The sequence below is a fragment of the Acipenser ruthenus genome, chromosome 2, assembly GCF_902713425.1.
Source record: "Acipenser ruthenus chromosome 2, fAciRut3.2 maternal haplotype, whole genome shotgun sequence".
NCBI lineage: Eukaryota > Metazoa > Chordata > Actinopteri > Acipenseriformes > Acipenseridae > Acipenser > Acipenser ruthenus.
In genome coordinates, this window is record NC_081190.1 from 91,542,392 (window position 1) to 91,559,830 (window position 17,439).

The 17,439-nt window shown below is 43.9% G+C and overlaps 1 protein-coding gene across 1 annotated transcript in view; it reads left to right on the forward strand.

The window, feature by feature from the left end:
• Nucleotides 1–17,439, forward strand: part of LOC117408853 (GDNF family receptor alpha-4-like) — a 99,385-nt gene that overhangs the window by 74,119 nt on the left and 7,827 nt on the right. Inside the window, exons 4-6 of the mRNA XM_034014212.3 lie at nucleotides 2,749–3,094; nucleotides 10,987–11,096; nucleotides 12,900–13,034. Coding sequence (XP_033870103.2) covers nucleotides 2,749–3,094; nucleotides 10,987–11,096; nucleotides 12,900–13,034 — 591 coding nt within the window. The remainder of the gene's footprint in view (nucleotides 1–2,748; nucleotides 3,095–10,986; nucleotides 11,097–12,899; nucleotides 13,035–17,439) is intronic.

Genomic DNA, 17,439 nt, shown 5'->3' on the forward strand with positions numbered 1-17,439 from the left:
TTGTGCCTGGCGTAGTTTCAACTAGCTGTTTGTATGTGGAACTTCCTGTTAAAACGTTACTTTAAAATAAAGCACCTTAAAATATAAAATAAACCTTTTCACTAGAAGTATTTTCTTTTTCAATGTCTTCATGGGTTGAGTAACCTGGCAAAACGAGGTGGGAATGGACACCGGGTTACAACCAGTGCTCGAGTCCTGTCGGCACTTTTTTTGGTAGCCTGAACATGTGTAACAATTGTAAGTCACCCTGGATAAGGGTGTCTGCTAAGAAATAAATAATAATAATAATAATCATAACCCTGGTTCCATAAAATAGAAATTAACCTCTTTAAGACCCAAAACCTGAACAAGATATAACAAAGCTGCTCAGCCGAGTATCTGTGACGCAGTCTTGCCCGCCCTCGAGGGTATAAAGGACTGCACGCACAGATCTCATTTTTCCTTCAAGTCTGCTGCATTCATGGATGCAGCAACCTTGAAGGTTAATGGTTACATTTCTATTTCAGGGAACCAGGGTTATGATAATAACCTAACATTCCCTTTCAAGAACGAAACGTAACCATTACCGAATGGGTCAGTACACCCAAGCTGTCACAAGGGCAAGATTGCTGCACGACCGGAATGCTGCAAGGCTAAACCGAGTCTGCCTAGTGCGTTACCATTCGGAACCCCAGTAACAAGTAGCTAGGGCTAAAAAATTGAGGGAGAAGCTTACCTCTATATCTGTGTTGTAAGGATTGACTGAGAAGCCACCCTTAACACTCAAATTATAAATACAGGGTTTTGAGGATCCAGTCTGTCGAACCTAGTAAAGGTATGGGGAGTAGCCCACACCTCGGCATTGCAAATGTCCTTGACAGATGCCCCCTGGAATAAAGCCCACGAAGTTGTCATGCCCCTGGAGGAATGGGCAGTGAGCTTTCTGGAGGGGGCAAGTTGGCCAGCTCATAGGCAGCCTGACTGTGTCTGCTATCCATTTGGACAGCCTCTGTTTAGACTGGGCTTCACCATGGGACTTTGTCCCAGAGAAGACAAAAACATTGTTCAGACTGCCTCCAACTTTTCACCCTGTCAATGTAGTACGCCAGGGCCTGCACTAGGCAAAGCGTATGGAGCTGCAGTTCCCTGTCAGACTGTAAAGGAGGTAGAAGGAAGCCTCCAGTTCCACAGACTGGTTGACATGGAATGCCAAGATTGTCTATGACAAAAGGCAGGATTGGTACGGAGCGTAACCTTTGTCCTGGCCTCTTGTTTCAGCTCAGCTGAAAGCATGGGCTCAAATTGAGGCTTCAAGAGTGCATTGTGCACCACGTTTAACCTCCAGAGAGAAACAGTACCCTTCATAGGCGGCTGAAATGGCCGAACCCCTTTCAAAAATGTTACCGCCGGGAAGCTGAGCTCCTGGGGAGACCGAGTCAGTTTTGGCATGGCAAGCCGAATGGCTGCCAGATAGACCTTTAATGTAGAGGGGGATTTCCCCTCATCAAACAGGCCCTGCAAAAATTACAGTATTACTACCATGGGACAAGTCGTGGGCAGACACCACGTCTGAAAGACACTCCACTTGTTCAGTTCCCATTCTGGAAGCGTGTGGACGCTGCTCTGGCATTTGTAAAGTGTCAATAACCCTATTGGACAGACCCAGATGGCTCAAGTGCAGCCATTCAGGGGCCAGACCCAGAACTACAGGCTCGATGTGTCGGTATGCCATAAAGTCCCCCGTGCCTGACTGAGCAGGTCACGGTGCTTGTGCAGTCTCAACAGCTGGCAGTCCCAGGAGCTGCATCAGAGTTTAAAACCAGTCTCCAATAAGGAGCTACTAAGAGCACCTTGGCCCGGTCCTGCCTGATTTTCTCCAGACACAGTGGGAGCAAGGCTATTGGTGGGAAGGCATATAACAGTTGCCTTGGCTACTGGTGTGCCAAGGCATCTATGCCGGTGGGTCCCCACCTCCTGTTATGAGGCGACCTCCCTCCTGGTGATACTACCCAGCACTACACCGAGGCGCAGGTGGGCAGACTGTTTCTACCAAGAGCTTGCCTTTAGACCGTGGTGAGACACTGTCAATAGGCGGTCGCGGCTCAACATGGGCTGAAAACTCCTGCTGTTGAACCAGGCCTGCAGAGGGTGCATGCGCAGGAGACCCAAAGGTAGGGTCCGAGAAGCTGGTGCCACCAGCCCAGTTTTGGGAATTTCACTACCGTGAGCGCCCTGTTGAGCTAAATAGCTTAGGTGGCTGTTCTCTGCATTCTACCGTCCAACAGTGGACAGCATGGACCTGGAGTCCAAGCACACTCCTAGATAGGAGGATGTATGAGAAGTTTTAAGCTGGCTCTTCACCTGATTTACCATAAAGCCCAACTGTTGAAGGTTGCAGGTGACAAGTTCCATGTGGGCGTCGGTCTGTGCTGGAGACAGCACAAATGAGCCAGTCGTCCAAATAATTGAATACTCTGATGCAGGCACGCCCCCAGAAATATTTGACATGGTACACACAACTGAACCACACCAGCATCCCTTTTCATGCCGATAACAACTCTGCATCACCATGCTGTAAAGTGTTTCAGCCAATCAGAGTTGTATGTATAAATAATGTGATATCTTGTAACAATTGTAAGTTGCCCTGGATAAGGGTGTCTGCTAATAAATAAATAATAATAATAATAATAAGACATTTAAATTGTTCAGTATTATTCAGCTGTTGTTTAATTGCAGTTATATTGATATGGACTGTCTTCCATCTTGCAGGCTCAGAGGTCGGCATGACAACGATGAACCGTTGCCTGGACGCGGCCAAGGCCTGCAACGTGGACGAGACATGTCAGAAGCTGCGCACAGAGTACGTGTCAGCCTGCATCAAGCCCACGGTCAAGCCTGGGCCCTGCAACCAGGCCAAGTGCAACAAGGCCTTGCGCAAGTTCTTCGACCGCGTGCCGCCCGAGTACACTCATGAGCTGCTCTTCTGCCCCTGCACTGACACGGCCTGCGCAGAGCGCCGGAGACAGACCATCGTCCCTGCCTGCTCCTACGAGAGCAAGGAGAAGCCCAACTGCCTGACAATCCTACACTCCTGCAAGACCGACTATGTGTGCAGGTCAGTGAGGGGATTCCCAAAATAATACAGACTGGGGTGCTTCAGGGCTAAGATTTATGTTTTAAAGATCTGAAAAATACTGTTTACTGTCAATTAGCTGTGGTAATTCAAACAGCCCCAGAAACAACATTATATTGTTTTGGTCAGGGTGGCAGGACACTATATCACTATTTCTAAGTGTGGGTGAAGGGGAAAACAAGCTCTTTAACACAGGGATGCGTTTCAGTGCTACCAGTGCACTTTTATTATAAGTTTATAATTACTTTTATAAACTTGAGACTTCTTTCGTCTCTACTCCATCTATGATTAATTATGGGAAGGCTAATCCTTTCCCTCTTACTGGCAAACACAAGCAAGTTTTTATTTGATCAAAACCACTATACATACAGGTATATGTGCACTCTCTTGTGGCAGTCTAGCTCTCTTCCCTGGTGAACCAACTCCTACAAGAAAGGCAGGAGGGAAAAGCTAAATGATTGGCAGGGCTTAATTGATCTATCAAGTTTTGAACCCTGCAAATCTAATAGCCTGCCCTCAAATCTGCCCAAAATGAAGCTAAAATGTATCCAACAGCCCCATGGAACTGTGGCAACAACCTCTCTCAGGAAGCCCATGGTCTAGAAATTTGGGAATGCATATACACGCCATCACAAATAAAATCAATAAAAGGACATACAAAGTCATTTCAATACTGTTTTTTAATCTTTATTTTCCTCTCTTGAAATGGTTTTTGAGGTATCATGCAGTATTGTGACCTTTCAACTTCTTGTATAGTGTATATTTAGGGTTACCACATGACTCCATGTACTGTACTCTAGCACAGTTTGGGACACTTCAGGCTTTCAACTCACATCACAATGCATTCTGGTAAGTGTAGTCCTGCTGTGAAAGGTACCTGAGACAGGTAAAAAGTACCAGAATGCATTGTGATGTGAGTTAAAAATGTTAACATTTTGTTTATGGACTTTGTGATCCCTGCATGATGGGAGTCTTCAGTAGTATCTACAAAGTATCGACAATAACAATCAACCTTTTTGTTACAGAGTAACAAAAGTAGTAACTTGTTTGTTCAGAGTCTGACCTATTGGAGATCAATGCACCGGTTACTTCTGTTTTAGTAAGAAAATGTAGGCTGCCAGTAGATTGATACCATTGATTAGTAAACGCCTAAAAAAAAACACCATTCAAATGTGCACATATTTGGTATTTTTAAATTCAAGACTAATGTATTTTTACCTGTGGAACTAAAGCTGTCAATACTCCACCATCTTGTATAACAAGTCACATGACAAGCCACGTCAATTAAACCTGCTTCACCATTGGTTGACACCCTTATGACTAATCGGTCTCAGTCAGTCTTGGTCGGCAACCGCACACAGATAACTGATCACATCTGAACGGAACTGCATCTGAAAAGATTCAACATGTTCAATCTTCAAATCTAATTTCCATTACACGAGAGTAGATGTTAAAACTTCATGCTGATTTGAACTTGGCTCTCGCCAAGATAAGCACCAACTAAGACGTAGCTTTACAGTAAACTAATGTGATCCATATGTGTCTCCATCCATTTACGTTTCCTTCCATATGATGATGTAGATATCCTTCTGTCTGGTGTTAATGGCTGAAGTGTAATGCTGGCTCCAGGGGTCAGCTTATTTTGCCTCCCTGGCGCATCAGCACACACAACGGCTGCGATGCTGGCTCCGGGGATCAACCAAAGTGCGGCCTCCCCAGCGCATCAGCATGACAACCGTCTGGATTGAGCTAAGTAGGGTACATCTCTGGGGTTTTCAAGTGGGCACCTTCCATCCTCAGTGTTTCGTCGACTAGCCCACGACACCTCAAGAGGGCTCGACGGTGATTCTGGCGTCCCAGCATCACCCCCCTCCGTCCCCCACTCAACTCAGCCCAGCTTACTTACCTGTACATCAGCGTTTCTTTCTTTCTATTGTGCTTGAGATCCCCAGCCAGAATCTTTCCATCTCAACCACAGCCAGTTGCTGCTCCTCTCTGCTGTTTCAGATAAGTTCTTCACTGTGCGACGCAACTCTTGGCCACTGAATCCGACGTCTCTGAGAAACCGGGTTGTAGAGTGTGCCACAAATCCTCGACAACCCACTTCGACTGGGTAAACCCGGACTCTCCATCCTCGCTGTTCTGCTTTAGTGGCTAGTTGAGCATACCGCAGTTTCTTCCTCTCATACACCTCATCTACAGCATCCTCCCATGGCACTGTTAACTCTACAAGGTGAACAAGGCGTGCTGATCCAGACCACAAGACAATATCTGGTCGAAGGTTAGTGGTGGCAATCTCAGGTGGAAAAATAAGCCGTTGACCAACATCTGCCAGCATTTTCCAGTACCTAGCAGTTTCCAGTTGTCTTGGGCGAGGATTGGTTTTAACACCTTTTCTTGGTGGTTGCTCTCCTGGGCGGAGGAATGTTGTCTTTTGTGTGTAATGTTTTGATGGAACAGGTGGCAACTTATTGGTCATGTTACGCTTGTCTTGCAATGCTAAGGCCAAACATCGCAGCACCTGGTCATGGCGCCAAGTAAACCGTCCTTGGCTAAGAGCCACCTTACATCCTGTCAAAATGTGCCTTAATGTTGCAGGTGATGAACACAAAGGACATGAGGGATCCTCTCCTACCCAGAGGTTTAGGTTCTGTGGTGATGGGAAAACATCATATGTTGACCTGATGAGGAAACTGATCCTGCTCTGTTCCATTGACCATAGGTCTTGCCAGCCAATCTTGCATTGTTCCACACTCTCCCATCTCATCCATTCTCCCTGCTTGGCCTGGGAAATGGCCTTTATACACCTCATCCTCTCCTCCTGCTTTTGCACCTCGTTGACTACCAGCTTCCTCCTTTGAGCTGGGGCTGCCTTGTGCCATGTAGGAGGAGCTGAACTGAGACCAAGACCCCCTCTTCCATGCTGAACTTGCCCCATGATATCACTAATTCGAAGGGCAGCCTTTGCATCTTCCACAGCTTTCTTTGCCGCCCACTTTCTTCCAGTTTTCATCACAGGTGCTGCCTCCCTTACGCATTTGTCGCGTGACTCTACTAATGTCATTTCCAGTCTGACCTTGGCGCACTTAAACTCCTCGGTTAGAGCGGAGACTGGCAGCTGCAGTATTCCTTTACCATAAAGTCCCACTCTGCTGAGGCAGCGTGGAACTCCCAACCATTTCCTGATGTATGAACTGATTAAAGCTTCCAGCTTCTCTACTATTGTCAAAGAAACCTCGTACACAGTCAGTGGCCACAGCAACCTCGGCAGTAGACCAAACTGAAAGTTTGCCTGGTAGAGCGCAGCTGTCTATGCTCTTCAACCCTTCCACTGCTTGTTGTCTAACTTCTCCCAAACGAACTGTGTCCTTTAGATCCCCGTCGTACCATCTCCCAAGACTCTTCACTGGCTTCTTAGACACTGTTGGTATTGCCTCACCATTAATGAAGAATGTTTTACCTACTACTTTGCCTTTAATTATAGAGATGCTCCTTGATTTAGTGGGCTTGAATTGCATTCGTGCCCATTCAATGTTATTGGTTAATTTGCCGAATAACCGATTAGTGCAGGCTACTGTTGTAGTCATGGTTGTCATGTCATCCATGTATGCTCGAATTGGTGGTAGTCGCATTCCAGAAGCCAAGCGCTCTCCTCCTACTACCCATTTTGATGCCCTAATGATTACTTCCATTGCCATGGTAAAAGCCAGTGGAGAAATGGTGCATCCTGCCATTATTCCAACCTCTAGGCATTGCCATGTAGTGCTGAATTCTGAAGTTGAAAAACTAAATTGTAAATCTCCAAAGTAGGCAATAATGCTGAAGAAAATCTTGCCTTCTACATTTAATAGGGAAATATGACGAAACTGACTGATGCTTGTAGAATCTTTTTCTTTAGGTATAAAGACTCCACCTGCTCGGCGCCATGCTCTTGGTACAACCTGTTTTTCCCATGTCACTTTCATCAATTTCCACAGAATTCGTAGAACTCCTGAAGCACTCTTGTACACTCTGTACGGAACTCCATTAGGCCCTGGAGATGATGAAGCCCTTGCTTTTTTCACAGCTTGCTCTACTTCTTTCCACTTAGGTGCACAGTCCTCCATTTGGTATTCTGGTGGATTGATAGGTGGGATGTCTGACGGAATTGACATAGGCTCCTGCCTTTTTGAATCTGTATGTGTTTCCTCCAAATATCTCTCCAGCTCAACCTTAGATGCTTTTAGTGTGCCATTCTTCTCACTGGTGAATAACTTCTTTACAAATTTGAATGGGTCTTTATAAAAGTTAGCTCTCGCACGCTCCTTCTTTTTGTAGTGTTTCCGTAGGCGCTCAGCTCTGCACAATGTTTCAAGCTTTTCTTTTATGACCCTTTGTAAGAGATTGAGTCCCTCCTTCTGACTTTGTTCTGCTCTTCTCCATTGCTTCCTCAGCTGTCTCCTTTCTCTAACTAAGCGTTCAATCTCCTGCTGCCGTCTAGACTTTCCAGGAATAGTTTGTACTTTTTCCTTCCTTTTTTCAACTCCAAACCTCTCACTTCCATATGCGTAGATGATGTCCCCAAATTTATCCAGCTTCTTTTCAACTGTTCCACTTAATCTTTCCAATGCAAAGCAGAGATCTGTGTTTACTGTGTCCCATGCAGTTTTCTCACACGCTCTTGGCCATTTAACTCCAGGCTTGTGCCCGTTGAGGTTCTTTTCTCTCTTATGCTGGTTTGTCTGATCGGGTTCACAAGGATCATTAGGTTCATCACTAACTGTGTCCATGCAAGTCCTCCTCACGTCTATGACAGGGGTGCTGATATCCTGCGAACTGTGGTTTGCTTCCTGTCGCTGGATTTCATTCGACTGACTTGACTGACTTCGTAAGAAGTACTGATCAATGCGAGGCCCTTGTCCCTTCTCCCTCAAGCATTTCATTCTCCCTTGATGAATCTTCAAACCCCTGACCGTTGTCGCCTTGCTCCAGCCGCAGACACAAACCTGGAGTTCCATGTCTTTGCTAACTGCAGATCTTGAACTAGTCTTTTGTGAAGTACTCTCCATACTCATATCCGTTTCCGTTCCTAAGTCGTTAACCGTGTTGTCCAACATCTCGACTGAAATCTGCATAATCTTGGTTTTAAATGCACGCACACTACTACGATTCGTCCAACCTCTGTACGGCCAGTTGAGATGAGATGAGTCGGGATGGCTTGAGTCGAGCTGTGTGCGATGGACTTTACTTAGTTAAAGCCTTGTTTCTGATCGCATCATCAATTCCATTTTTTTTTAATTCATTGATGGAAATGTCCAGTCTTCTTTTAATGTTTTCAAGCAAATTGGTTTCATCACTGCCATTCTCATCTCCACTTTGACATAATTTCCCTTGTCCAGCACTTCTTTAACCTGTTCTGTATACCAGTCTGTCAGAGGGCAGGATCGCTACAAGCACTGTAGCAACCCTCCGCTTGGGTGAAGTATTACTGGCGATCCAATCAAAACCGCCAATAAAGCCAAAATAAATTATCCACCTGTTATATGATATAGGTTAAGATGTGTTCTGTAATTCAAAATATTACAAAATATTGATACAGGGCGCGGCCCCAGTTTGAGAACCACAGGATCATTCTAATCTGAGCTGTAGCCCTTTTACACAAATGAGCACACTGCATTTCACAGTCCCTTCAAATCCTCCTCAGACACAAAGTGCAGTACCTGATATTCTTATGCAAAAAAATTAAATACAAAAATGCTGAGGCGCAGTGACATTTCTATAGCAATACTGCATTGTATAAATGCCTACATTTTCTCTACTTTAGATCAGTGTTTCATTGCAGCTGGAAACCTCAACACAGTGAAAATTGCAAGCAATAGTATTGCGCCTCACAGCCCCACAGGCAAGTGCTCTGCCACTTAAACGTGGTTTTTAAGTGTCAGAAAGATGACAGCTCCCATTTGTCACAGTTATCGATCCGAAAGTCTTCAACTTACATGCTGGGGGATATAAACCCAGAGAAGCTGCAAAATACTGGAGTCAATTGCCTTTCATAAAATCACACACACACACAAACAGAGAGAGGCAATTTTCTACCTGTACTATTTTTCAGTCTCATATTCCAGGAACTTGTATGAATCTCAATAAAATTATTCAATGTCATTTTAGAACTAGATCTTAATATAAAACTAATAAAAATATAGATTTTCAATAGCAGTAGTGATGTCTCCCTGCTATTTTAATTCTAAAGCTGAGGGAACAGAAAGCCAATTTGTGGCTTAGAACTTGGTTTCAGGAGACTGGGTTACAGGCCATTGCATGGCACATCAGGGGAGACATGGCTTGATATGGCAAAGTTGCCTCAGACTAGGTCTGCAGGTCTCCTGGAACCAGGTTTCAAGCCACTGTTCCTGATACAGTGGCTTTGTGTTCCCTCAGCTTAAGTGTCCCAGACAATATAGTGTTGGTTTCTATACTATACATACCTTTGTATGCAACACTTATCCAACTGTGAAAACGCTATACTAAAACATTCTTTTGGTAGCTAGTATTTTCTCCATTTAAGTGTTCTGGGATGTTGAAATCTGAGGGGGCTCTATAAAAAAAAAAAGAAACAAGTACCAGGGGTCACAAATGGACATTAGATAAAGGGCCATTCAGAACAGAAAATAGGAGGCACTTTTTTACACAGAGAATTGTGAGGGTCTGGAAACAACTCCCCAGTAATGTTGTTGAAGCTGACACCCTGGGATCCTTCAAGAAGCTGCTTTATGAGATTCTGGGATCAATAAGCTACTAACAACCAAATGAGCAAGATGGGACAAATGGCCTCCTCTCGTTTGTAAACTTTCTTATGTTCTTATAAATGAAAGTTGTTGTTGCTTTGTTGAGATAAATGTTACCCTCTTACAATCTTCTTGTAGAGACCTTGTAATCACTTTGTACAAAGGTACCAGCAATACCCCAAAAAATAACTTAAAGTATTCTTTCGTTAGAAGACCAGCTGTAACTGGAGGCGCTGTATCTACTACAGACTATTTACCCTTTGAAGCAAACAGTATATTGGGCTGCCATTCTCCATTGTTTCATTCTCAGAGTTGTAATTGTTTTGCGAGTACATATTTATCGCAGTTAATACAGCAGTTATCCCAGTCGGATCACAGTCACCATAAATAAGCTGCATGGGGGATGCAGAAAGCAGAGTTTGGAAACAACAGTGACTCAGATTCCAGTCCTGACTCACTGTATGACCTTAAAGAGAAGTCACAAGCTCCCTGGGCTCCAGCTTACCTCTCTAAATCTACAAAGATGTCTAAAGAAGTTAATTGGCTGCTTGGACTTGGAATTCGCTACAGTAGTTCCTGTTACCATCTGCCACAGTACTGCAGAGGACACGGCTAGCACAGGTTGCAGGGGATAACTGTTGTACTAAATGTTTTAAAACATTCTGTGAAGAACCAGCAGCAGATGCAGCATTTTCTTTAGAAGTTAAAAAATATATACACTGAATATACATCAGATAACGTATTTTCAAATTATGTCTACTGGTGTGCAGCACTGAATATTTGATAAATATAGCAAGGCTAGTTCAATCTTTTAACTCTACAATATATTTTGCAAAGCAATGAGAAACAGCAGGACTGTGGTGTATATGGTTATACAGCATGTGAAAACCCTACACTTAAAGCTTTAGAGTTTGTTTTGGCTATTTTCTTGCTGATGAATGCACCTACTCATTGCAATACATTATGGAAATATATTTACCAGCATGTCTATTTTAGCTTTTGTGTTACTTGTTGGCAAGTTATGTTTGCACGCTGTTTGTTAAAGTTGTCTACTATCCACTGTCTTTGCCGTGACATTCAAGGGTGCTTTTTAATGACTTGCTTCCCCAGGTCCAGGTGGGTTCAGTTCCAGTATAACTGCCAGCCTTCAACCCCGACAGCCAGCGGATGCAAGCTGGAGAACTATGGAGCGTGCCTTCTGTCGTACACTGGCATCATAGGTATGTAGTACAATGGTTTCATCCAGAAGTTCCTCTGTACTGTGGTAGGCATGATAACTGAAGTTCAGAGGGGATGAACTATAGTTATTCTTGTCATTAAGTAGCCAAAGAAAAATCCATGCAATCTTTTTGAACTTTTCATTTGAAATATACATTAAGCAAGCACTGACTATATTATATCCTTGGGTACAAAACTGGTAATATGGGGGGGGGGGGGGGGGGGCTGCGGCATTTATGCATGACTTTGCAACATTTAACTTAAATATGTAACTTACAATTTTAAAACTGAAATTAGACAGTACTCGCCAAACAAAGCTCCAGTCAAAATAACTTCCACAGGGGATCACATGATATTGCTTAACGTTTATGCTTTCCAGGTATGGTAGTCCGACAGTACACTTGGGAAATACAAATCCCAAAGAGCTCTACTCTTTCAAGCATGCAGTGTCAACTTTCAAAAATCTCTAGAAGTGCCGGTACACAAGTCTTTGGAATATAAAAGTGGTGGTACTGTGTACTGGCATACTCAAGCACTGTGTATAACTCTAATTAGATTTTTGAAATTCTCATCAGATCTTTAATGGATAAAGACGGTACACTTGGGCTGCAAGGTTTGTAACTTTCACTGCATATGACTCAGCCTGCTGAGCATGCAATAACGTGAAGTTTTTCTTAAAATAATCATTAGCTAAATAAATGTATTAAAAAAAAACCTCCAGATCTACCCAATCAAAACCAACAATGAAAGTTAATCCGTAACTGTAAAAGGCTCAGTCACAATACAAAAATTAATCTAAGTCATGGGCTAGTGCACTCTTCACTATACTAATGAGGGACTACCACTACATATGCAGATATTTTATATCACCATTTACAGACTAATTGTGGTGGGTCCTGCTCACACATAGCTCTCACAGGGAGGGATTACCCTTCCAAGGTTGTTAAAAAATGCCTAGTGAATTCGTCAGAGTACTCATTAGTACACTGAAGGCGGCACAAGCCGAAACGTTTGTCTTCTTATAGTTTTACCAGTGAAAGTGAAGCACTTTCTGGGATCTCGGTTGCATTTGACTGTATGTGCACGGGGTGCATTCATAGTGTTTGAAGAATACCAGGAAAGGCGCGACAGAGGAGCCTACATCTTCTCCATTCAGCTGATTGGTTTAGCGTCTGTTGTACAGTCCCCTTCTTGATTCTTGATCCCGGCTACGGTGACACACAGGTTGCAAGCATGTTCTCATTTTATTCAAATCGCAGGTTACAGTTCTTAACCAATAACTTCTGTAATATTGCATATTCCAGGGTAACTAGGTTGGGCACACATGCAACTAACAAGCAACTATTATACACCGCTGTATCCGAATCCACATGGCATTATTTCAGCCTGTAGAATCCTATCTGCCAATCCTTTTGAATAATTCTTCATTCCAAATCAATCACGTGATGTGGTGACCTTTCAACTTTTCAACAATGCTGGTCTGACTGAAACAGATGATCAGCATGTGTATGTGGAATCAGGAAGAAATCAAAACAAGTGAGCTGAAAATCCACAGGCTGAGATAGATACAGGTAGATTCTGTTGCACATATATATATATATATATATATATATATATATATAAAGAAAAAAGAAAAAAGAGAAAAGGATATTTCAGGTACTTAAAAAGGTAGAATAATTGATTGCAAATCAATTGTCAGAACGTTTCAGACTACAACTCAGAACTACTCAGAATTTAATCTATTTTACCCTTCAACAAATTCACTTTTCTGTTGTTTTATAAATCTGTGTTTCTTCTGATTTTAGGCAGCCTGATAACTCCAAACTACATTGACAATTCCACCTCAAACGTGGCACCCTGGTGTTCCTGCAGTGCCAGCGGCAACCAGCAGGGGCAGTGTTCCAGCTTCCTCAGCTCTTTCACAGACAACGACTGCCTCAGTAAGTGCAAACAAAGCTAAACCACATACCATCCAAGGGAGTGATAGCCCAGGATTTAAAATACATTTATTTCTTACCTCACTTTAGCAGTTAGCCACACTGCCCACCTTTCCATGTATTGAATATCCTTTTGTTTAATTATAGTTTTTTTTTTTTATACAAATGTTTTAAATAAAATGCAGCAAGGATTTCTGCTTCTTCCTGTGCTGTAGGTCACTTTTACACAATTGATATATATATATATAGGATAAAACTGTGTTTCGTGCTGCACATGTTGAGATTAGGCATAGAGAAACATTTTTTTTATTTTGTATATATCTGTGTAAATATATATTAAAAAGTAAGCATGCTGGCAGCAGACTTTTGATTTGTTCGCATGCTAATATATAAGAAAACCTTAGGTTATTATCATAACCCTGGTTCCCTGAAATAGAAATGTAACCATTATCAAATGGGTATTAACCTCTTTAAGACCTGAAACCTGACTAAGATATAACAAAGCTGCTCAGCCGAGTATCTGTGATGCAGTCTTGCCCGCCCTCGAGGGTATAAAAGACTACACGCACAGATCTCAGCGTCATTTTTCCTTCAAGACTGCTGCAATCATGGATGCAGCGACCTTGAAGGTTAATGGTTACATTTCTATTTCAGGGAACCAGGGTTATGATAATAACCTAACGTTCCCTTTCAAGTACGAAACGTAACCATTACCGAATGGGTCACTACACCCAAGCCGTCGCAAGGGCAAGATTGCTGCATGACCGGAATGCTGCAAGGCTAAACCTTGTCTGCCTTGTGTGTTACCATTCGGAACTCCAGTAACAAGTAGCTAGGGCTAAAAAATTGAGGGAGAAACTCACCTCTATGCCTGTGTTGTAAGTGTTGATTCGGAAGCCGTACTTAACAGTTCCAAAGCTAGGGTTTTGAGGATCCACGACATTCAGTATGTTGAACCTAGTAAAGGTATGGGGAGTAGCCCACACCACTGCATTGCATATGTCCTTGACAGATGCACCCTAGAATAAAGCCAACGAAGTTCTCATGCCCCTGGAGGAATGGGTGGTGAGCTTTTCTGGAGGGGGCAAGTTGGCCAGCTCACAGGCAGTCCTGACTGTGTCTGCTATCCATTTGGACAGCCTCTGTTTAGACAGGGCTTGACCATGGGACTTAATGGACAAAAAATTGTTTGGACTGCCTCCAACTTTTTGTCCTGTCATCATAATACGCTAGAGCCCGCAATGGACAGAGTGTATGGCGCTGTCGTTCTCTATCAGATTGAAAAGGAGGGGGATGGAAAGCCTCCAATTACACAGATTGGTTGACATGAAATGCCAAGATAGTTTTCAGCAAAAAAACAGGATTGGTACAGAGTGTAACCTTTGTCTTGGCTTCTGCAAACATGAAGCAGGCTTTCGCAATTGAGAATGCCTGCATCTCACTCACCCGCTTTGTGGAGGTGATTGCGAGCAAGAAAGCCACTTTAAGTGATACAAATTTCAGCTCAGCTGAATGCAAGGGCTCAAATAGAGGCTTCAAGAGTGCATTAAGCATCACGTTTAGCCTCCAGCGAGGAACAATATCCTTCATAGGCGGCTGAAGCTGACGAACTCCTTTCAAAAATTGCCCCGCCAGGAAGTGAGCTCCTGGGGAGACTGAGTCAATTTTGACATGACAAGCTGAAATAGCTGCCAGATAGACCTTTAACCCTTTCATGACCAAGCATTTTTCAGTGGGATGCTCCCCCAGGACCAGGTGTTTTTTGGCTGTATTTGACTCTCTTGTTATAAGAAGTCACTAAAAATCATTTTTTTACAGTAGCATCTTGGAAATGGCGTCCTTTTTTCAGAACACTCTCAGAAACAATATAAAGTACTTCAGAAACCATACAAACATTTAGCTTTTTTTCATGTAAAGTATTTTTTATTCTGTATTCTGCTTAGACATACATGTATAAAAACATGTTATTCTATGACCCAAAAGACCTTACAGTACTTCCTGAAAGTTTTGTTGAAAAATAGTGATGTTTGGGCAAATTACAAGACATTGTTTCATCTGAGTGATTGCAATGACATAATACACGTTTATTCTCAGGGTCTTTATATAAGCAATAATGGACACTACTCTCGATTATTTTCTCAAAATAAATATTTATAAATAAAATATTAGTTATTCATTCCATTGTTATCAATACGGACAAAAAACGTACCTGATACATTTAGTTCATGAAATAGTATGTGCTTATATCCACTTGTTTCTTGATATTTATAAAGGTTTTAAAAACACATGAGGCAGAATGAATCATCTAATATAACTATGTCAAATACATCAGATTTACAGCACTTTTCCATGTCTTTCTTACAAGTTTCTCTGAAGTAGGCTGTGATGCTCTTCGCGCTGCCAAAACTTTCTCTGCCCTTTAGACAAAATGCCCCTCTCAGTGACGTCACACAAAAAAAATACTATCAAGAAGTGAACATCAGTCCCTCCCCTGTGCAATGATATGTGTTTCAAGTCTGTACTGCAAAGTACGGTGGCCCTGTGAGTCATCAAAACTAAGTGCTGATTGTATTGTGTTTACACGATCGCGGTCCGAGAAGACCACTTAAGTAAAATCATGTTAACACCATCCCGGTCCTTAAAGGGCTATAGAGGGGGATTTCCCCTCGTCAAACAGTTCCTATAAAAACTGCAGTATAACTGCCACTGGACAAGTCATAGGGTCGAACCCCCGAGGCAGGCACCATGTCTGAAAGATGCCCCACTTGTACCCGTACTGGGAACATGTGGACGCTGCTCTGGCATTTTGCAGGGTGTCAATAACCCTATTGGACAGATCAAGACAGTGGGTCGATTCCTGGGAAGCAAAGAGATATATGTTTGCTCTCCTGAATCTATCCCAAATGAGACTCACCACCTCGGGGTGAAGCCTCCACTCTGAGGCGCTGGGAACTCCCCTTGGGAGGTGTATTGCCCACAGCGAGAGGAGGTTCTCATACGCCCAGAGCAAAAGTTTGTGGGCCACGCAATGAAGGCTGGGAGACCTGAGGTCACCCTGGTGGTTTATATAGACCACCACAGTTGTGCTGTCGGTATGGACAAGCACATGTCTTCCTCGAACCTCCTGCAAAAAAATCTGCTTCAAAATATTGATCTGGAGACCCTGCCAAGGGGATTCCACACCCCCTGTGCCCCACAGCCATTCCACAGCCCAGGCTGGAAGCGTCTGTGACGACAACCTCCCTTTTGGTGACACTGCCCAGCGCTATGCTGAGGCGTAGATGGGATGGCTGTTTCCGCCAAAAGAGTGCCTTTAGACAGTGACGAGACACTGTCAATAGGTGGTTGCTGTTCAACAAGGGCTGAAAAATCCTGCTGTTGAACCATGCTTGCAGAGGGCGCATGTGCAGGAGACCTAAAGGTAGGGTCTGAGAAGCTGCTGCCATCAAGCCCAGACGTTTCTGGAATGTCACTAGCTTGACCACCACTCTGTTGAGCTGAAAAAGCTCTAAATAGGCAGCTATTCTCTGCACTCTGCCGACAGAGTGGACAGCATGGACCTGGAGTACAAGCACACTCCTAGATAGGAGGCTCTGAGAAAGTGTGAGCTGGCTCTTCGCATGATCGTCAAGATTTTGAACCTCCTTCGGCTCAGATACATGTTGACCTGTCTGAGGTCGACGATCGGTACGATGCCACCATCCCGCTTGAGCACCACAAAGTACCTGGAGTAGAACCCTTCCTCCAACTGGAGGGGGTGTATCATACGAATAGCCTACTTCTGCAACAGAGCTGCTACCTCCTAGACAGCACTGCGGGTCCGTGACTGATGTTGGTGTCACTCTCCAAAAGGGAGGGGGACCGTGCTTGAACTGCAGTGGCAGGTCTGAATGGTAGTAAGCACCCAGATGTCCGTGGTGCACTGACACCAATACTCCAGATGGCTCCTTAAGAAGGGGCCCTGGAAAGCCAAAGTCACCAGCACAGCCAGGTTTTTACCCACTGCCTGCCCGTTGAGTTTAGACAGGAGGAGCAGGTTCTTATGGATCAGCTACAACTCATCCAGTTGTTGTGTTTATGCCTGTAGTTGTCAGAGAGGGACCTCAGAAAACTTGACTGGTAGGCTACCAGAATGCTGTTAAAGTTGCCCCGAATAGGCATGCTTCAGGATCACCTCCAGCCCGACATGTTGGGCCAGATAGCATCCTTGGACAGAAGTTCTAAATTAGGCGCCTGTACTAACGCAGCAATAGAAGCCTCCACTGGCGGAAACTGGGCCAGGCCCAGCTTCTCCGTATCGTGCACCCTATATAGAGTGTCCATAGACTGGGAAACAGCATGAGCTGTAGCTGAGTGACCCTATGGATCTCAAAGAGAAAATCCGGGTGCACTGGGGGGGAGGGGGGGG